Source organism: Lynx rufus, unplaced genomic scaffold (genome assembly GCF_022079265.1).
Source record: "Lynx rufus isolate CCGP_SWC_20201006 ecotype Redwood Valley unplaced genomic scaffold, mLynRuf1.p SCAF_5, whole genome shotgun sequence".
NCBI lineage: Eukaryota > Metazoa > Chordata > Mammalia > Carnivora > Felidae > Lynx > Lynx rufus.
In genome coordinates, this window is record NW_025814867.1 from 75,589,506 (window position 1) to 75,609,152 (window position 19,647).

Consider the following 19,647-nt stretch of genomic DNA (forward strand, 5'->3'; position numbering starts at 1 on the left):
CAGATGTGTAAGCCTTTTAGAAAAATTAAATATGCCGCACACATGAAGGTCTCCCACATCACTTTTAGAAAGGCTCAGCCTCTTTCCTACTTCTTTTGGCAACCCATGTTTTTTGATTATTTTTGCTGTTGTTTTTGGAAATAAGGGCAGGACTCTTAAAAAATTATTTTGTTGATTTTCATTTTATACGATATTTTTCCTCTAGGGTCTATAAAATTTTCAATAAAAACTATGTGCACTGTTGTTTCCATTTTTCTACAAAACATTTCCAAGAATCTGAAGAATATTGATACCATCAATCCCACTTAAAAATGGGGGGAAAAAAAGCCTGTGATGAACTGAATATCCTCAGGCAAAATAATGAGTTCTCTTGACAGGTGGTGCTAAAAGTTTTCAAGGGCAGACTGGTGATTTTGAAAAGGTCACTTATTTAGCAACCCTGCATCAGCTCAAGCCTCGCAGCAAAGGAAAGAAGAGTGGTATGTAGAAGAACAGGGATTCTGGAGGCAGACAGGTCTCGCTGTGAACCCCAGCTCCATTAGAACCTGCCAAGTGTGTGATCGACGTCTGGTTACTTACACTAACACCGTCTGTCTCTCACTAGGCTTTGAGCAACTGGAGGAAAGGCGTTAACTTTGTAGAACCAAGTACTTTGTACAACCAAAGTATCTTTGTCTCGGACAAAGTATGTTGGACAAAGTTTTTGACGCTGTCCTGGAGTTTGAAAGATTACAGCCTAGTGGTCATGAGGAGACCAAGTCACGGGTTCAATCTCTGCTCAAGTCAATTAGGTTTACGCAAACAAAACCCTGTTCCCAAGACTAAATGGCGACTAACAGAGATATCAACAAGGAAGTGCACGCCTGGGGTGCAGACAAATATTAACTTCCCTTCCCCTCCCTGAAGAGGGGCGCCGGAAGAATTAAGGTATCCCTCTCCAAATAGCTAAAGGTCTGTCATGTGAAAGTGGGCTCTAAAAGGGCAGAATGAATATCAAAAGAAAGTAGAAGAGTACATTTCAGCTGAATATGAGGAGTAATCCTCTAATAGGGCTGTTTGGAAATGTAACAGAGCTGCCGCACTAATCAAAATCATTATTAAATGAGAAGTCTGTTGTCAAGTCTGAAGTAAAGAACTGATGTCAGTGGCCTCCAGTGATAAACTACACTAGTGGTTTCAGGTGTTTTCACTAAGGACCATCTCCTGCTCTTGTTTATATCTTTCAAGAGCTGGGAGCTTTTTGTTCTCAGAGTCTATCTCTGGGTCTGTGTAGCATACGTTAGTCGGTGGCTGACTTCGATACACACTGCATTAAAACCCACTGCTCCCCACCTCTAGTTATGTAGGTAAAGTCTCACCACCACCCCTGGTCCAAGAGACACTTCTGGGTTAACTGGTCTCCTTTCTTGTTTCCCTACACACTCTTTTGACTCCAGAGGCTAAAATATTTCTCTCCATACATGAGTCAGATCATATCATTCTTCTCCAAAGCCTCCAATGGATTCTCTCCCACTCAGAGTAAAGCCAAAGTCCCGTAAGGAGGCTCAGTCACCCCAGCTGCCTCTCTGCCCTCAGCATCTACTATTTTCTCCTGTGCCACTCAGTACACTGCAGACTCAGGGCCTTTGTGCTTCTGTTCCTTCTGCCTGGAATGTTCTTCTTCCTCCAGATATCCATATGGCTCAGTCCGCCACCTCCCTCCTGCCTTTTGCTCCTATATTAGTTTTTAAATGAGGCCTTCCCTCAGGCAGGCTGTTAAAATCGTAACCACACCTGCTCCAGGCCCCAGCATTCACAATCTTCCTCACACAGCCTTTATCACCACCTGACATACCATATATTTTACTTGTTTATTATCTGTCTTTGCCCACTAAAACATAAGCTCCAAGAGCACAGGGACTTTTGTTAGTTTGGTTTTCCACTGCTATAGCCCCAGCCCCACAACAGTGTCTGGCAGAAGGCTGGCACTCAAAAAAATGGCTGATGAATGTATGTATGTGTATATATATGTATGTATGTACGTACACACACACACACACACATATATCTCAGACCCTCTAAATGGTGCACCCTTCAATATGGTGCTGGTGGGAACCAGTCATAGACTGTATTTGCAGAGCCCTGAAGTGGAGTCTGTTCCAGCCACTCTGTGCAGGAACCGCTCTGAGAGACTCTAGTCCTGTGCTACCTGGGCTGTGACATCATACACCATAATGATCCTTCATTTACATTAAAAATAAACAATTACAGAATCAATGCGTTGTACGCCTGAAACTAATTTAACATTGGCTGTTAATTATACTTCCGTAAGGGTATACAAATAGATAAAAAATTACAATAGATTTGTCACTAATAGTAGCACTGAGAGTTCTTCCTATGGGCCAGGTTCTGTGCTATGCACAGCTTGGTGGTAATGAGAAGCTCACCCAGAGTTATAATAACCAGAAATAATTATTACAGCTCACACACAACTCTAACAACTAGAATCTATTCAGAGCAAGATCTTGGAAAATCCACTTGAATGCTTCATTTCCTTGCTTGTAAAATGAGCATCTCATGAGATCAGTTGATATTAATTTCTATTGTTAGATGCCTAAATATGCCTTTGTAGAGTTGGAGCTGGCCAGATTTGCTCTTTAGCTCAAAATGAGTCCCCAGCCACAGAGGACTTTGCTATAAGGAAAGCAGCTGCCTACTCCGGCCGGAAGAGACACCCGCAGACACCTGCAGATGGATGGAGCGCAGGTGGGGAACGGGGGAGGCGGAGGGCTTACCTCTTCGATCTCCAGGTCGATGTTGTACAGGGTCCTCTGCAAGCGGAGGATCCCCAGGTGGATGTGCTTGCCCTCCTCCTCCTCAGGACTGGGCCTCTCGTCGCTGTCCAGGAGGAGGTGGCCTTTCTGCTCTGCCAGTACCGCCTGCTGCTCAGTGCGCTGCAGCTGTCTCACCTTCTCTTTCTTGCCCCTGGCAGCCCTCTTGTCTTTTTTCGTTTTGGGGGTCAGCTTGGGTGAGTTCTGGACACTGCAGTGGGAGGAGTCCCATGCCAAGGTGGCATTTCTCACCTCTATCTTGATGTGAGGGCTGGCTGGTTTTTTCTTTATCATGTGAACCTCTTCCATCAGAAACAAACTCTGATAGGAGTTGTGAGAGAGGTGCAAAGATGAGACACTGGATCAAGACCAGGGGGACAAGCCTAGGGCGCACACTCACGTAGCAAAACACATCAGGCTATACAGTGGAAGGAAGCTGAAGGGCAAAAGGTAGCTCATTAGTGTAGCCCAGCCTCAGGCCCATCGAGAGGTCACAGGGGTGTGGGGACACCCTCAGAAGGGACAGCAGCCGTCTCAATGGCCCAGCGCTCCACACTGCCAATCACATCCTAACCTACCTTTTCCTTTCTACCAATCTATCGTGGCCAAAGCACAATTAACTAACCTGTCTACAGCCCCTCGTTCTCACCCATGACTTGCCAAACAGCAGGTAGTAAAATGCAAGCAGAAAAACCAAAGGGCATGCTTCTCTCCTGAACAGACAGACCCTCACCACTCTGTTCCCCTTCCAGAACACTCCTGTGGAACCTCAAAGCCTATGTTCTTCCCTCACCTACAACATGGCTCATGTCTGGCGGGAAGAGGGAGCTGAGATCACGACCACGCCTAGCTTGATGGGTCGGAAGGGAGTACCTAAGCCTATATCACAGGCAGAATGCCTCTTCTTGGCAACAAGTTCTCATGTCTTCAAAATCCTGCCTAGAAACTTGAGAGGATTCAAACAACCAAAGGAACAGACTTGGGAGGAAGTGAAGGCTATCTCCTCCCTCAGAAACATCCTTGGGAAACAACAAGATTTTCCTCCCACTTATTCCCAGAGACCCTCTGAGTTATGCTAGGGGAAGAAAAGAGGAATGATTGAAAAGCTGAGTGTTTCTGAAATTAGATTCAAAATACTAACTGCAATAAACCTTATATGTGCCCATGATTTTTAATCCACTTCTGACAGCTCTCTTAAACTGGAGATCACAGAATGCTATCCCAGTTGGATTTCCAATATGATAAAAATAATTTTTTTAATAAAAAAAAGGTTAAACATTACAAAGAAAGAAAGCACCTTTAGAGAAAAAGGTGACTTTCAGGGTCAGGATTCTGCTTATTTACTGAGAACCCCCAACTATTTTAAAGTTTGTGGGGTTTTTTTTTAATTAATTAATTTATTTTGAAAGAGACAGAGAAAGAGTGGGGGGAGGGGCAGAGAGAGACAGAGAATCCCAAGCAGGCTCCACACTGTCAGCACAGAGCTCAACGCAGGGTCAAACTCACAAAGCTGTGAGATCATATGAACTGAGCTGAAATCAAGAGTCAGATGCTTAATTGACCCAGCTACCCAGGCACCCTTTTGCCGGTGTTATTAAATGTAACATATAATCCCCTTCCCTTAGAGCGAGCCCTTTCCCCTGGATCTTAAACGTGTAGCTTCCTCTTTTCCTTCCTTTGATTCCAACACCTCCTATCCATTCCTAATCTCCAATCTTCCCAGAAGTGTCATGGTTCTAAATATCCTCGATAGTCTTCACTCTTGATCAACCTTAGGTTTAATTTCCAAAAACAGCTGTTGGTTTCATTTGTTCAGAGCCTTCTAGAAAGACTGAACTAAGAACAACATGCCAAATATCTTGACCACCTTCACAGAGTACACCCATATGCTGACAGATCTCCCACCATTGCTCTCCCCTAAGGAAATATTAAAAGGCTCTTTCAGGCCTCAAAGGACGATTAAAAAAATAAGCCTTTGCCTCTAGTTTGCACAGCTCCTTCCCCACATCTCCTTCCCATGGGCTCCCTGCAGCCTGCCTCCTCCTGAGACATGCTGAGGCACACAAGGGCCTCATAACACTTGAATTTATATCTATCTGAACTGGCACCTACCAGGACAACAGACTCTTAGAGGTACATAAACCATAGACCTCGGAGTGCCTGGGTGGCTCAGTCAGTTGAACGTCTGACTCTTGATTTCAGCTCAGGTCATGATCTCACAGTTCATGAGATCAAACCTGGTGTTGGGGTCTGTGCTGCAGGTGCGGAGCCTGCTTGGGATTCTCTCCTTCTCCCTCTGCCCTTCCCTTGCACATGTGCTCTCTCTCAAAATAAATAAATAAACATTAAAAAAACAAAACAAAACAAAACACCAAACCCATAAACCTCAACTTTATCATAGGACAGTATCAAAACACAACCCTCATTCACTTGGAATGTATCTATTGAGCAGGGTCGCCAGATAAAATATAGGACACCTAGTTAAATTTTGACTCTATACAACCATTGAGTAATTTTATAGTATAAGCATGTCCCATGCAGTTATTAACTAACTGGGTGTCTTGTCTTTTCATTTGCTAAAACTGGCAACCCTATACTGATGACTATCTTATCAGAAAAGTCACAGGGTGGCTTCTTACTGCCTTTCTACATGTTATCCTCCTCCTGGAAGGAGGAGAAGGAGGGGTAAGGGAAGGGTGAGAGAGAGGAAGGGCTGGAGGAGACTGCTAAGAAGAATAAGACAGAATGGAACTGAAGTCTCATGGGGCATATAATACAGCTGTGAGTGATTTTGCTTCTGTTATTAACTCTGAAGTTCCCTGGATAGAGGAAGGAGCTATGATGTGAAAAGCCACCTGCTAATACCAAGTCCTCACCAGTAAATGAAGACAAGAAAGCTCTTGAAAAACATGGGCAGGACAAACCTATACTATAAACTCTTATTCTTTCATCCAAGATGCTACCAAATCCATCCACTAACAAGGACAGAGGGACAAACTTATGGTCAAAACATTTACTTTCTTCCAAGACTAGATACTGTAGATTGGGCAAAATAAAGCTCTGATTATAATTAGACCATTTCTTTTATATAGCTCTGGCTCTTAGCCTTCTAGCAGCCAGGCTGGAATGAGGGAGGGCACAGAGCTGGGGATGCATTCTTGAGGACTGGCTTTCTTGCCCAAACAAAATTCGCCTTGTTAACTGTAAACAAATAGGATATAAATAAATCACAGAAAGCTATATTCCATTCTTCATATTCTCCATCATGCCAAATTTGTTTTCTCCTGAATATCTAAGGTGAGGATATCAATGCCTCAAACATCTGAGCCTCAAACCTTCAAGCAACAAACATTGCTTTTGCATTGTTCTCACTAGCCAAGAAGGCTTAGCAGGAGTCCAGAAGCTACTCCACGCAGGGGCATTGTCAAGGAATTGCAGCCCACACAGGTGCTGTTCCTTTTTCAAAAAGTATTAACCATGATTTTCAAATATCCCTCTACCCTCCTCAACATATCTCATCTCTTTGTATTATTCTGAAGGCACAAAGAACACAACTGAAGCATGATCAACTAACCACCCCCAGAAAAACCCTGCTATCTCCTTAGTTGCACTTTGCAACATGGTCTCATTTTATGACTATTCCCTTATCACTGCATTCCCTGCATCATGAGTGGCAACTACAGGGCAGGGAAAAAAAGTATCAAAAAAAGGCTTAGCGTATTGACCAAACAAAATGACAACAGCATTTTGGGGTAGACGTTAGACTGAGGTGAAGAAAAGCTGACAGTCACATAACATTTCTGATCTTCCAGGTATGAATCACTGAAAGGCCTAGGAAGTTACAACATATACCCATATAAGGGCCAGGAAGAAAGGCTCAGCTCTGAAGGGGAACACAAATCCTGGGAGCCCAGAACTAGGTGGGTCATCAATAAAAGGTAAATTTCACGTTCACTTGAAAAGGTAACTAGTCTCGTCCCTTAATTCACTCTCCTCCACTACCCTCTTTCTTACCAACTTGCCAAAAGGTGAAAAACCAAGGGCAGCCAGCCTTGTGTGGCCCATTGGAATAAAGGCAGCGGTGAGCTTTGCCAGGGATGGCTCCTGACATGGAGGAGGGGAAGGGAGCCACTCACCTTAAATCTGTCAACAGCAACCGATGCTTCCGAGAGGGATTTTACAGAGAATGGTGTTACTTTCAAAGCAAAAGTCATGGAATTGAAGACAGTCACCACTGTGAAAGCCTGAAAATAGGAAAAAATAACAAGACATCATCACTTTCCTTTCAGGCTTAAAGGAGGCTGAAACTTGACTGTCAAGTTGGTATGAGTCACATATGCTTTTTTTAAAGGTAGAGCTTTTATGAGACCTTCAATTAAAATTCCCAGTAAATCTGAACCAAAGGATGATCTGTATTTTCACAATTAAATCTGAAGTTGGGTTGACTTAAAAATAACCCATAACTTTATTTGTGCTTAGACCTGAGTCTTTACTCTTCTTACTTCTCAGCTTAATCACATAAAAGAAAAATACCTTCTGATTATTGGGGGCACCTCCAAATCCAGAAACAAGAGGACCAGAGTATCTCTATATGTGGTATTTCTAAAATTTTCCCAAGCCCTGAGGGCTCACCGACCTGTGCTGCCGTCAGGTCAAAGCCAAGGGTCATGTGAACAGAGAATGTCACCACGCTGGCAATCACCATCACAATGGGAGCTACACCAACAGTGATGCTCTGAAAATATCCAGCTTTTTCCAATATCCGACGTTCCTCCTCTCGGATTTCTAAGAATAAAAAGCAAGCCAATTGCTGAAAAGCAAGCCAATTTGCTCCTCTGTCACCAAAGACTTGGTAGGTCTTCAGCCACACAGGGTTTAAAACAACTCTTTGGGGTGCCTGGGTGGCTCAGTTGGTTAAGCGTCTAACTTGCGCTGAGGTCACGGTCTCATGGTTCGTTCATGAGCTCGAGACCTGCATCAGGTTGTCTACTGTCTGGGCAGAGCCTGCTTCGGATCCTCTGCCCACCTCTCCTTGCCCCTCCCCCACTAGCATGCACATGAGCGTGCGCTCTCTCTCTCTCCCTCTCTCTCAAAAATAAACAAGCATTAAGGAGTGTCTGGCTGGCTCAGTCAGTTGAGCATCTGACTTTGGCTCAGATCATGATCTCACAGTCTGTGGGTTTGAGCCCCATGTTGGGCTCTGGGCTGACAGCTCAGAGGCTGGAACCTGCTTTGGATTCTGTGTCTTCCTCCCTCTCTCTCTACCCCTCCCCTGCTTGTGCTCTGTCTCTCTCTTTCAAAAATAAATAAACACTTAAAAATAAATAAATAAATAAGCATTAAAAAAAAAACCCAACTCTTTAGCACCTATAATATAAAAACCTAGGTCAACGTGACTATCAATTATTACCATTAATGCTGGTATACAAGCCTGAAATGGGATCAAGTCATAGGAACAAATCTAACAGAAAGCAGTCCCTACATATCAGTGCAGTGATCATCTTTTGCCTTAGTCTGATTTTTCTTGCAAACATCTTACATCTAAAAGGAATGAGCAGAGTAACTGCATCTGCAATCAGCAGTTTTGTTTGCTTACCTGCGTGTTGTTTATTTCCTGCCCAGGTAATTACAGAAAAGACTACCACAGTAACGGAGAATTAAAAAAGAACTCAGGTTTACCACAGTGCCTACTGTATGTCAGTGCTGGGTAAAGGCTTTCACACAAAAAGCAGTGAGGATGATTGAGAGAAAGTGAGTGAAATACAACTTTGGTAGGCAGAATGATTTTTCTTAAATATTTGCAAAACTGCGACCTTTATTAACAGAGCAACCCTAGAGTACTGAAGACCACGGAATAGGAAGTATGACAACAAAGTGGTGCGTTTTGTGTATGCAGGGTTTTTTAATGTTTATTTTTGAGACAGAGAGAGAGAGGGAGAAAGTGTGCATGCATGCGAGCAGGGGAGGGGTAGAGTGACACGGAGAAAGAAAGAATCCCAAGTAGGCTCCATGCTGTCAGCATGGAGCTTGACTCAGGGCTCAATCCCATGAGACGTGAGATCAAGACCTGAGCCGAAATCAAGAGTAGGATGCTTAACCAACTTAGCCACCCAGGCACCCCTATTTTTTTTAAACATATAAGCAATTCTGAGAAGCTTTGCACTGACCTTAAAGGTATTACCACTGCCCAAGACATTGTGAACTATCCTGAGAGCTAGCTCCTAAGTCATATTTTTACAAATCTAACTCATTGCTTTCACATTTACTGTATAACTTGCCTAAGTCCATAATGAGCAAGAATGCTCTTTTCAAACTAACACACACAGGTAAAGACACCAGAGTCAGGGGCTGAAGAAAGAGTGGACTCTCAGAAATAAAATTATGAAACCACAGAGTGAGAGAGCCAGAAAGGACCGTGGGCAGTCACCTTGCCTAAAACATGCTTGGCAGATATCCAGTTAGCATCCATTTATTCCATTCTATTGGCAATGAATTCACTACTTAACAAAGCTGCCTAACCCACTGCTGGACACTTCTGAGTGGCCACCTCCTCCTGATGACCACTGATAAATAAGCGTGTGAACTGGACACAATGTTCCTGAAGATTTAATCGAGAAACCAAGCAGTAAAACTAAAATAGCTTCCTTGCTCTGAACACTGTATTTCTATTCAACCTAAAATTGCATTAACTTTTGTCACTGTAATGTATTCAGGTTAGCTCACTATGAGGTGATGGTCAATTAACAGCCCACATTTTTTATACTTAAATTAAGTTTAAATGTAAATACATCTTCTTTTTTCAACTCCAAAGTGCCTTTAAATATATCCTTCTTAAATGTCACCTTTTTAAAACGGTTTATTATTTTGAGAGAGAGAGAGCACTCACAAGTAGGAGAAGGGCAGAGAGAGAGAGGGAGAGAGAGAATCCCAAGCAGGCTCTGCACTGTCAGCACATGGCCCGAAGTGGGGCTCGAACTCATGAATCGTGAGATCATGACCTGAGCAGAAGTTAGATGCTTAACCGACTAAGCCACCCAGGCGCCCCTAAAGATCATCTTTTTTAAGGTCCATCATTTGGTATTTAAATATTAGACAAGTCTCTGTCTGCGTTGAATTTACTGATCATGATAACCAGGATAGGGCCAGGACAGGCCTTGTGACTCAACATAAGTCAATTGTTTGAAAAGATAAAAATAAAACAACAAACCAAAAACAACGATGAGTGAGGAGCTGAGCTAGACCCAGAGCCCCGCTGTCCTGACCCCCCGCCCGGCACTTCTCCTGCTCCCCCAGGATCTTACACTTCACTTACTACCTGTGGTGTATGTGCACCTGTGGTGGGGAGGGGAGGGGAAAGCCCTCAATAGCCACTTGATACTGTTTTCTGTAATGTCTTCATGGCTAGGCCACAAAATAATGGGCAGGATGACAGTATAGATAGGCGGCTTTGAAACTGAATGAATTACTCATAACTAGCTTAGTTATCTTGGGAAAAATCACAATTTTCTGGTCTTAATTTCCTCCTGTGTAAGAAGAGATTATGGGTTCAAGTCTCTAAGATCCCTTTCAATATAAGATCATAAGATATTATAACAATATAAGATATTATGATCCTATGACATTAGGATTCCTAGCAGCTAATGTGCTCAGGAAGCTAGGACACTAAAGCCCTTCTACCAGACGCACATATAAAATCTTAAACTCACTTTGTACAATTTGAGAAAATGCTTTGACCCAGGCATACATTTTAATAAATTTAATGTAAGTGAGGACTTCATTCATCTTCTGAACACGTTCATCAGTGGTGGTCACACATTTTCTCCTGAAATATGCAGTGATCCGGGATACAAACATCTGAAAGGAAAAGCAATGTTGTGCCAAGTCAGGGCTTATTCAAACTTAAGAACCGTCCAGCCTTTCTGGGAAATAAATCTGCTCAAGATTATTATAAATAAAATGAGCATCAGGTAGGTGTACTGCTTTTTAATAAAAGTGGTCTATTAAATTAGAATAAAATATTATTTAATTCTTACATCTTTGGAAGGAAGTTAAGACAAGTATTTGTTCTCATGGTAATTACAGATATTGAATGCTACCAAAGGGAAGCAGAAGAGCTGTGTCAGTTAGTATCAACTCGAGATGAAGAGACTCAACACTCCCGTGTTAGCTGGAGGCCTCCTCCTTCACTCAGATTCTCCTTTTTATTTTATTTTGTAATTTTTTTTAAGTTTACTTATTTATTTTGAGGAGAAATACAGAGAGAGCAGGAGCAGAGGAGGGGCAGAGAGAGAAGGAGAGAGAGAATCCCAAGCAGGCTCCTCACTGCCAGCGCAAAGCCTGATGTGGGGGCTCAAACTCAAGAACCGTGAGATCATGACCTGAGCCGAAACCAAGAGTCAGACACGTAACTGACTGAGCCACCCAGGCACCCAGATTATCTTTCTTAAATCTCATTAAGAGCCACGGTCTTTATTCAAGTGACACCTTAGAGTTTTCCAAACCAGGTACCTGCTTTGAGGAAATTTCCGGTCAGAGATGTGATGTCTCAGTGGTGCCTACTACATAAAACCTAATGGAAATAACTCATTTTAAGGAAAAGCTGCTAAAATACGGGAAGGAGTCTTACTCACCATTGCTGGGTAAAAGAGGATAAAAACAGCTGATCCTAGGAAGCCTGTTGGTCCTAGAATAATTACATTATAAATCATGCCTAAGATGGCAACAATGGGTCCTCCAGCCAACAAGCTGCCAACGGCGGCTGCCTCAAACATCCTCTGCCCGTCATTGGAGCACATGTTGATGAGCTACGAGACATAGAGAGCAGTGAGAGGACCCCGCGAGGATGCTGGCCACTCAGCCACTTGTCTCAGGAGGAAGAGGCAGGACAAAGCAGAGATCCAACGGAAAGAAAGAGCTCAAGCTGGGAGCTTTCCCTCTGCCCTGAAGCAAATACCCTGTACTCACCTCCCCCACAGACTTCTCTTTAATGTTCTTTAATTTAAGGATCTTCTTAAATGCCATGGTTAGGATGGCCCCTCGCAAGCGGACGCCAGTTCGGTAATTCAATGCCCAAGTCAGTGCAAGTGACCAGGAGCGCACGACTTCCGTCAGGAGGAGGCCCAGGACTAAGAGCAAGCTGTACCGGAGGTTAGAGTCTGTGACCTGGGTGTATTCCAAGAGGTGTTTCACCACGAAGGCCTACAGGGAGAAACACACCCCACTGTCAACATCTCCACAGCACCCACACATCACGCCACAGTTTTATGTTAAGTTAGAAAGAGGAAGCAGCTCCACTGTGCAGTGGTACGTACGTACATAAGCAGAGAAAGACCTTGAAGGACCAAATCTTAAGGACTACGTGGCCTGCGGGTATTTACTCAGGGCATTTCGCAGGAGGTACGTCTAATCTGAAATTTTCTTCCTTCAGGACACCACCAAAACCGTTACTCTTTCTAATGTAACATAAACCTGTCCATGAGCTGAAATTAATTCTAAACACACGGTCATTAAAAAGTATCTATTTGACCTTACTCCAGTATCTCCACACACTGATACATTTCTTTAAATGAAATTAAGACCTTTTTTTTTTTTTTTTGGATCGTTTCAAACGTGCTTATTTGATAAAAAGGAACAGTGTACCTACAGTTGGACTGGGGAAGAGTGAGAAGTGCATTTGCAAAACATTCCTGAAAATAAACATCGGCAGTTTAATAGTACAGAAGACAGCAAACAAAGCAGACTATCCAAAATCCAGAAACCCTCCCACGGACCCTCCCCACTCCCCACTCCCTCCCAAAAACAAAAACATGTTACCTCAGGTAGTATATGTCTAACACCACCTGCAGTGAGGGAAGGCAGCCAGCCCCCAAGAACCACCGAGTGCCACCTCCAGCTCTGAGGTCCTGCAACGCCGGAGCACACACTCACACAAGGCACATTCAGCAACAGGATTAAATACCAGGAAGTGGGAGGTAATGTACTTTTATTGAAAATGAAAAAAAAAAAAGTACCATCTTCAAAGAGCATCTCACAGACACTGTACAACAGGAGGAGCATTGCGGTAACATACATGGGAACATACAGAGTCGAGTTATACAAGGCTAGCCGTCTAACAGGTCATCGGGCCTCCGACTGTTGTTTTAGCTACACACAGTGGAAATACAGAATAGAACCGATATCTGTTTCCAGAGTCCGGAGTAGTACATCAAGCTGACAGCACTTAATCGATTAAGGCTCCTGAAGCTGCAGGGAGGCTGCAGTGGAGGAGATTCTCCAGGAATAAGACCTTGCTGCTAAGGAAAGAGAATTAAAAAACAAAAAAACAAAAAACTAAAAACTCCCCAAAGAGGTAACTCTGCTTAAAATCACTGGCGCTATTGGTTCAGCAGGCTGTGATGAATGACTTCTGTTCAGGACAGAATACAAAAATCTAGGCCTCAAGGAAAAACTGGTGGGATCCTTCAGAGTCTTTTCAAGTCCTTGCAGCTAAAATCGATCTTGCCAAAAATGAAAGAAAACAAGCCACGACAAAAGAAAGCCAAACCAGTCCCCCACCCTGAAGGAAGAAAAAAAAAATTAATGAGAAACCCATCCACCCAACTACCCCGGATCCTTATAGCAAAAGGTACTGTAGATGGAAGCCAGCTCTGAATAACAGACAAAAATGGAGGCCAGACACAATTGTCCTGAGGCGGCTAATACTGAATTCCAGAACCCAGACGCTCTCTGGTTAACTGGCATTTCTCATTTTTCCTGAAAGGAAATTAATACCAGATGTCCACTAGATCCTAAGAGATCCCCACCAATCAGATTTCTGTCAAGTGTCGGCAAATAACCTGATCAAATAAACGAGATTTCAGATTCCAAGCACTATTGTATTCCACCTCTCCCCTCCCTCAGATTTTTAGGTTTATATCCATTGTTTGGGTCACCACTGCATACAGCTGGGTTGTTGGTTTACTAGCAAGAAGATTGGCTTCTTTTCCAGTATGCAATCCAAAATGTGGAACTGAGTCACTGAGTGGCAGGGTCAAAACCCCATTTTTCCTCACGTGAAGCAACTCAGTAAGATGGCGATGCAGTAAAGCATTTTCTCACACACCTCGGCACTGATGGAACAGTCTCCAAAGGAAGGCGTGAAAGGACAGCAGGTTGTAGTTTGGGGTTCCTTCCTTCCCATACCTTTACAGTGCCATCTTTCAGCACCGGGCAATAGCATTAGTACCTCCCGGAGGTGAGGAGCCGGGGGAAAGTCAAAGACATAATGAAGGCTTACATTATGTAAAACTTTCAGAGGGTGGGGGGAAAGAGGAAACAGCAGATTAAAGAATTTCCAACACACAGGGTTTAAAAAAAAAACAAAAAAAAAACAATTACATTTCAAACCATTTTGCATGGGATAAAGAAAAAAAGGTTTTTCATGAAAAATCCAACCAAAATTTAGTTTTAAAAAGTTACAAACTTATCATTTAAATGCAAACAAACTGGGAGGAAAACTCGAGATTGTCAGAATAGCTGTCTGGCTGTGGAAAGCATTCCCAGTGAATAAACATTACCTTACCTGAACTCTTGGCGAGAGATTCTGCCCAGCTTGACTCTCTCATTCTGACCGCAGAATACAGCCATCCTGAAAATTCTAAAGAACAGCTTCTGTCACTGGTTCCACTACAGAGAGACTCCCCCCAAATCCAGATCCTGACAGCACCAAGCAAGCTGCAGCTGGGGAGAGGTGGGGAGGGTGGGAAACTTACCTCTCTAGAGGCTATTCACTGCCCTTTCCCCAAAAGGCCCTGGAGCAGAGTTAGCATTCACCGAGATGTAGTGCTGCAGGAGGTAGTCTTCTCTTGCAGATCTACAGGGTGGATGCTAATTCTTTACACAAAAAAATCATAGGTCAGGCCTGGTCTTTTTAAATTGTTTGAATCCAAGGAGGTCACAACTTTAGCAAGACCTTAGCAAGTCTGGCCACTCATGTTAGGTCAGGACCATACCCATATACGTTCTGCTACTCCGTTAACACTACTGTGACCTTTGGACACTCTGCACAGAGCTCTGGTCCACCGGCATCACTGAAACCTTGGATCATCTCGATGTACAAACGTCCAGCCAGTTAAAAAACATACACACACATTAACTTCATTGTTTCATATATTCTGCATGTGGCTACCAAGGTTCAGTGAGGCCTGAGAGGAGATCAGAAATATCCCCATATTTGGGGAGTCGGTTCTTACATAGATTTCTAGAAGAACAGACTGAGCCAGTTTGAAAGTCGTGCCACATTAGAAAATGTCCAAAAATCTAAAATGGATGTTCTTCGAAAGGATTTAAATCCACAGAACAGAAGGTATGCTCATTGCTAGTACTAATCTCAAAACCAGCCTGATTCTTCAATTTCCAATTAAAAAAAAAATTTATAAGAACTGGAGCTCCAAAAAAAAAAAAAAAAAAAGAAGTTTGCTTTGCTTATAGTTTTAAATCTTTTTATCATTTAGATAGACTACGGGTGGGACCATTGCTTTCTCAATTGTTCTAGGATGGAATCACATGAAATAACACAGGCCTTAAGTTGCTCTTCCCCAAGAGGGGTAGAGAGAAGGAAAAGCGTGCTGCAGTTTTCCTATTAAAGGAAGGCTCTCAGTGTTCCCTGGCATCTAGAAGAGTTTACTAGAGTTAGCAATTCAGTACGCAGTGCCTTAAAAGAGAGATTAAGGAATATGCAGATGCTCAAGGGAGTGACTGTAGGCCCCAAACTGAACATGCATAGGTAGCTTTTTTTTCCCCAAATAAAAACTTAAAATTGCAGTAATCTATGGAATTTCTTCCCTTTCTTCCTTTCTTTTCTTTTCTTTTTTCTTTCTTTCTTTTTTTCTTTTTTTTTTTTTTTTTGTATGGGGGGGAGCCAATGAACTTCTTGCACTGGCCAAATGGAATCATGAAAGCCTGCATACTGTGCTATCCAGCTCAAGGAATTCCACAGAAGATCCAGAGCAGCCACCAGCCCTGTAGTGAAACAATGACAGAAGCTCTTCTTGGGGGAAGCTGGTCCTATGAACATGTTTGCCATTTTGGTCAATAACATAATATTCAGGTACATGGTCTCTCTTACTTAAAACTTATACAAAAGTGTGTTAGTTGGTCAATTAATATAGAAACCTAATACCAGGAAAGTAGTGTTCTCTGCTTCAGAAAAGAGATCAGAACTTTTAAAAAGGCATCAAACATTAAAAAAAAAACCAAAAAACAAAAAACAAACAAACAACAATAATGACAAAAAAAAAAAAAAACACAGAAGAACTGCAAATTAGTTTTACCTAATCACCATGCATCTTAGGCATATACTTACCAAAACCATGAACCTCCAGCTTACCCACACACGGAAAATGCACAGTATAAGTAGCATTACTGCTCCGATGCCTCAAGGCAAATATGCAGAGAATAGATTTAATCAACGTCTCAAGTGTAAGGAAGCACAGCAGGTGTAAGAAACAGGTGTCCAGAGAACAGCGTGAACATCACTCTCTTACCTACCCTGCTTCAGTACACACTAGGAAAAAACCATGGCTACCACCCCAACACCTACAGCACAGTTCACACCATACACCAGAACTCAGCAGACTCCAGGTCAGACTCTAAAAACCTCAACGCTCCTCTAGTTTCTTCGGGCTCATTTGCCACGGAACCGCCAAACACGTGACAACCCTGCCTCCAGGCATTCGGTGTGACTCCAGCACTGGCTCAGCAACCTACGCCACACAACGCCGCTCTCGCCCACTCACAGCACCGTGAGACACCATCTCCCCAAACCAAGACTGTCATTTCATGTAGACACGCAGCAAAGAAGCACAGTCCTGCACAGGGCTGGAATCATTCATTTTCACCCGCCCCAGGAAAGCAAGCCAGGTCCAGCTCTCCTCTGGCAACATGGCCCCTCATCCTTCCAGCTGCTGACAAGCCACCATTCACTCCAGAATCGATTGTTCCCTTTCAACAGACCTAGAGGCAACTCTAAGGCTGCTAACTAGCCCAAAGGTGAGCACAACCCCTGCAACAGAACAAGAGTGTTAGAGCTGGCCATGGCCGGGCCCCTGGAGACTGTCAGAAAGGATGGTTAGAACTTACTGGTCCACTGAAGCCAGCCAGCTGTGTGATCATCAGGCACACGATGGAGAGGATGAGCCTGGTGCGGCAGAAGATCCACACAACCCTTCGGAGGGAAGCGGCGTCTGGCCCAACTTCATTCAGCTCTTCTTGCCACAGTCTCTCTAGTCTTAACAAGGGCACATGTCCTCGTTACACATCTCCCCAGGTGAACAGACACTCCCTAGATTCCCTCCTGCCATTGCTTTTTGCCTCCAGGCTTTGACACCACTCACACGAGCCTCTCCTTTAAACTGTGTACATGGACTTCACCTTCTGGGAAAAAAATACCCTTCCTGGGTAACTACATATTTACCCTGTATAGGGAGCCCCTCATGACATAGAAAATAATGAGAACAAAAGTCCTTCCTTCCCCCCAGAAAAATTATCTCTGAACAGAATATGCTCATGGCTAAGAGCTCCTTCCTCAAGGGTCCCCAACCCTTTCTGAAGAATCCTGTAGTCAAATGTAAAGTTGTAAGCTAGATTTTAATCATGATAATCAGCTACCACAAAAATGTATTCTGTCACAAGGCAGCAACATAATTTCCCTGTCGACTCAGGAAGAGAAGCGGGGCTGAGAGAGAGAGAGAAAGCCCGTGGTTAAAACAGGATTAAAGGTGAAATAGGAGATAAAGCAGAAGAGCAAAGAGAAAGTCATCCCCAGGCTACCCTCCCTCCAGAGGACAGCTCAGATCCTAAATGAACACAGAGCTGAGGGCGTCACACTGCCGGACCCACCCTCCTAGCTCAGGCCCTACGCACCCAGTATGTGGGAGACCAGGGTGGACCAGAGACTCCTACCTTCTGCAGTTCACATCGGAAGACTCGTGTTTGGACAAAGACCACACGTCCTCCATTGAGAGCTCTCCCTTCCTGTGGGCCACACGGGCCAGAGGAGAAAGCCAAGAAAAAGTCATGCAGGAGAAGAGCCCAGCATTGTCCACTGGGTGCTGGTGTCTAAGGAGAGAAAACCCAAAGCACAAAATTGTCAGTGCACACAGACAGGCTAGCCAGCATTTATAATACGCTGTTTAGCAAACGGTTCCTGACTATAAATGGGTCTTCCCAAATGGTCTGATCTTAGCCCGAATTTTCAAAAATGCTTTTGGTGCTTCACAGACAAGTCATTAACTGGCAGAGCCTCTTACTTGGAAGTGGTCCGGATGGGCTTCAGAACACTTAAGCTGTGATGGTACTTTCCCTTGGGATGTTCCTCATCCAGGATTCTGAGCTGAGAATGCATGGAGGCATCCAGGGAAAGACCCTCAGCTCGGGCTGCTGTTTCCAAGGCATCTTGGCATTCCAACTGTTTTAACAGATAGAGAAGGCAGGGGCACAGTTAATGAACATTACAAAAACAGAGGGGCAAATCTACCTGACACAGTAGCTCAAACTGCAAACCAGATTCGTCTTACCTGAGAAATCCCAAGACTCAGGGTTAAAACTAACTTGTATGATAAGAACTTGCTGAGGAACATTAAACCAGTTACACAGAACTTCCAAACTCTTGAGCACTTTTAGGTTCAGAAAAATTGAGCAAAATGTACAGAGAGTTCCCACATACCTCCTCATCTCCCCACCTCTTCCCCACCTGTTTCCTCCACTAGTAACATCCTTCCATTAGGGTGGTACATTTATTAAAATTGATGAACCAATACTGATATGTTACTATTGACTAAAATCCACCATTTACATTAAGATTCACTCTTCGTGCTATATATTCTAAAATTTATATATATTTTAAAGTGTATTGTATTTATTTTTGAGAGAGAGAGCATGAGCAGGGGAGAGGAGCAGAGAGAGAGAGAGACTCCCAATCAGGCTCCATGCCCGGCGCAGAGTCTGATGCAGGGCTCGATCTCGGGGATCATGACCTGAGCCAAAACCAAGAGTCGGATGCTTAACTGACTGAGCCATCCGGGCGCCCCTAAAACTTATATTTTTATCACCAAAATGTTTTATCTTTCATTTTCCAATGTGGACTGAGAGTCAGTTATTTCACTACTAACTGCAAATTCTGTCGCCCATTTTCTATGACAAGAACTTCACAATCATCCCCAATTAAACAGCCCTTGTCACACAGAAAAGCCAGTATGTACACGTGTCTCCCCCCTTTCTCCTTTATCAGCAGCAGGGAGAGCAGAATAGGGGCTCTCACCTGGCTGCACAGCTAAGAGCTCCAATACCCAGATATCTGCAGCATGAAGCTGAGGGTCCCATGAGTTGAAATACAAAGTCAACCAACCATATTTACCACAAAGCTTTTATAAATACCACTTAATCACATTAACAGAAATGCATGTAATTCAAAGTCTGACTGAGGCAGAAGACGGTGGGCCAAGAATTTGAACGCTTGTATCCTTGTCTAGTCTAAAAGTAATTAAAAGTTTACACTTTCCTGTTGCAGAAGAGAGGTGTTATTTTCCTCAGATATGGATTATAAGCACATCATCCTTTTCTCACACTGTCACAAATTATTTCCAGCAATGGTTATGAAACAGCAAGAAAGAATAGATCCCCAAATCAAGAAAAGTTAAGTAGCGCAGCACCTAACACACCGTCTTCCACAAAGCAGAGTCTCCGTTTTTATGCACCACTTCTTTTCCACACAGAACAGAGGCCACTCAAATGTTGGCGGAAATGAATTCATACATGGAGGTTACCTGGATGCCTAGGTGGCTCTCTCTTCAAATACAAT

The 19,647-nt window shown here is 43.5% G+C and overlaps 1 protein-coding gene across 6 annotated transcripts in view; it reads right to left on the reverse strand.

Annotated features, from left to right (window-relative positions):
• Nucleotides 1–19,647, reverse strand: part of ABCC5 (ATP binding cassette subfamily C member 5) — a 79,478-nt gene that overhangs the window by 37,816 nt on the left and 22,015 nt on the right. For 4 of the 6 annotated variants that reach the window (XM_047098574.1, XM_047098573.1, XM_047098576.1 and 1 more), the window contains exons 3-11: nt 18,098–18,255; nt 17,751–17,906; nt 16,929–17,076; nt 11,775–12,008; nt 11,441–11,614; nt 10,517–10,664; nt 7,447–7,595; nt 6,947–7,054; nt 2,775–3,131 (exon numbers count right to left, since the gene is read on the reverse strand). In XM_047098574.1, coding sequence (XP_046954530.1) covers nt 2,775–3,131; nt 6,947–7,054; nt 7,447–7,595; nt 10,517–10,664; nt 11,441–11,614; nt 11,775–12,008; nt 16,929–17,076; nt 17,751–17,906; nt 18,098–18,255 — 1,632 coding nt within the window. Of the gene's footprint in view, nt 1–2,774; nt 3,132–6,946; nt 7,055–7,446; nt 7,596–10,516; nt 10,665–11,440; nt 11,615–11,774; nt 12,009–12,453; nt 12,583–12,775; nt 14,446–16,928; nt 17,077–17,750; nt 17,907–18,097; nt 18,256–19,647 lie in introns of those variants that run through there. The other 2 variants (XM_047098577.1, XM_047098579.1) reach the window with 2 other exon arrangements.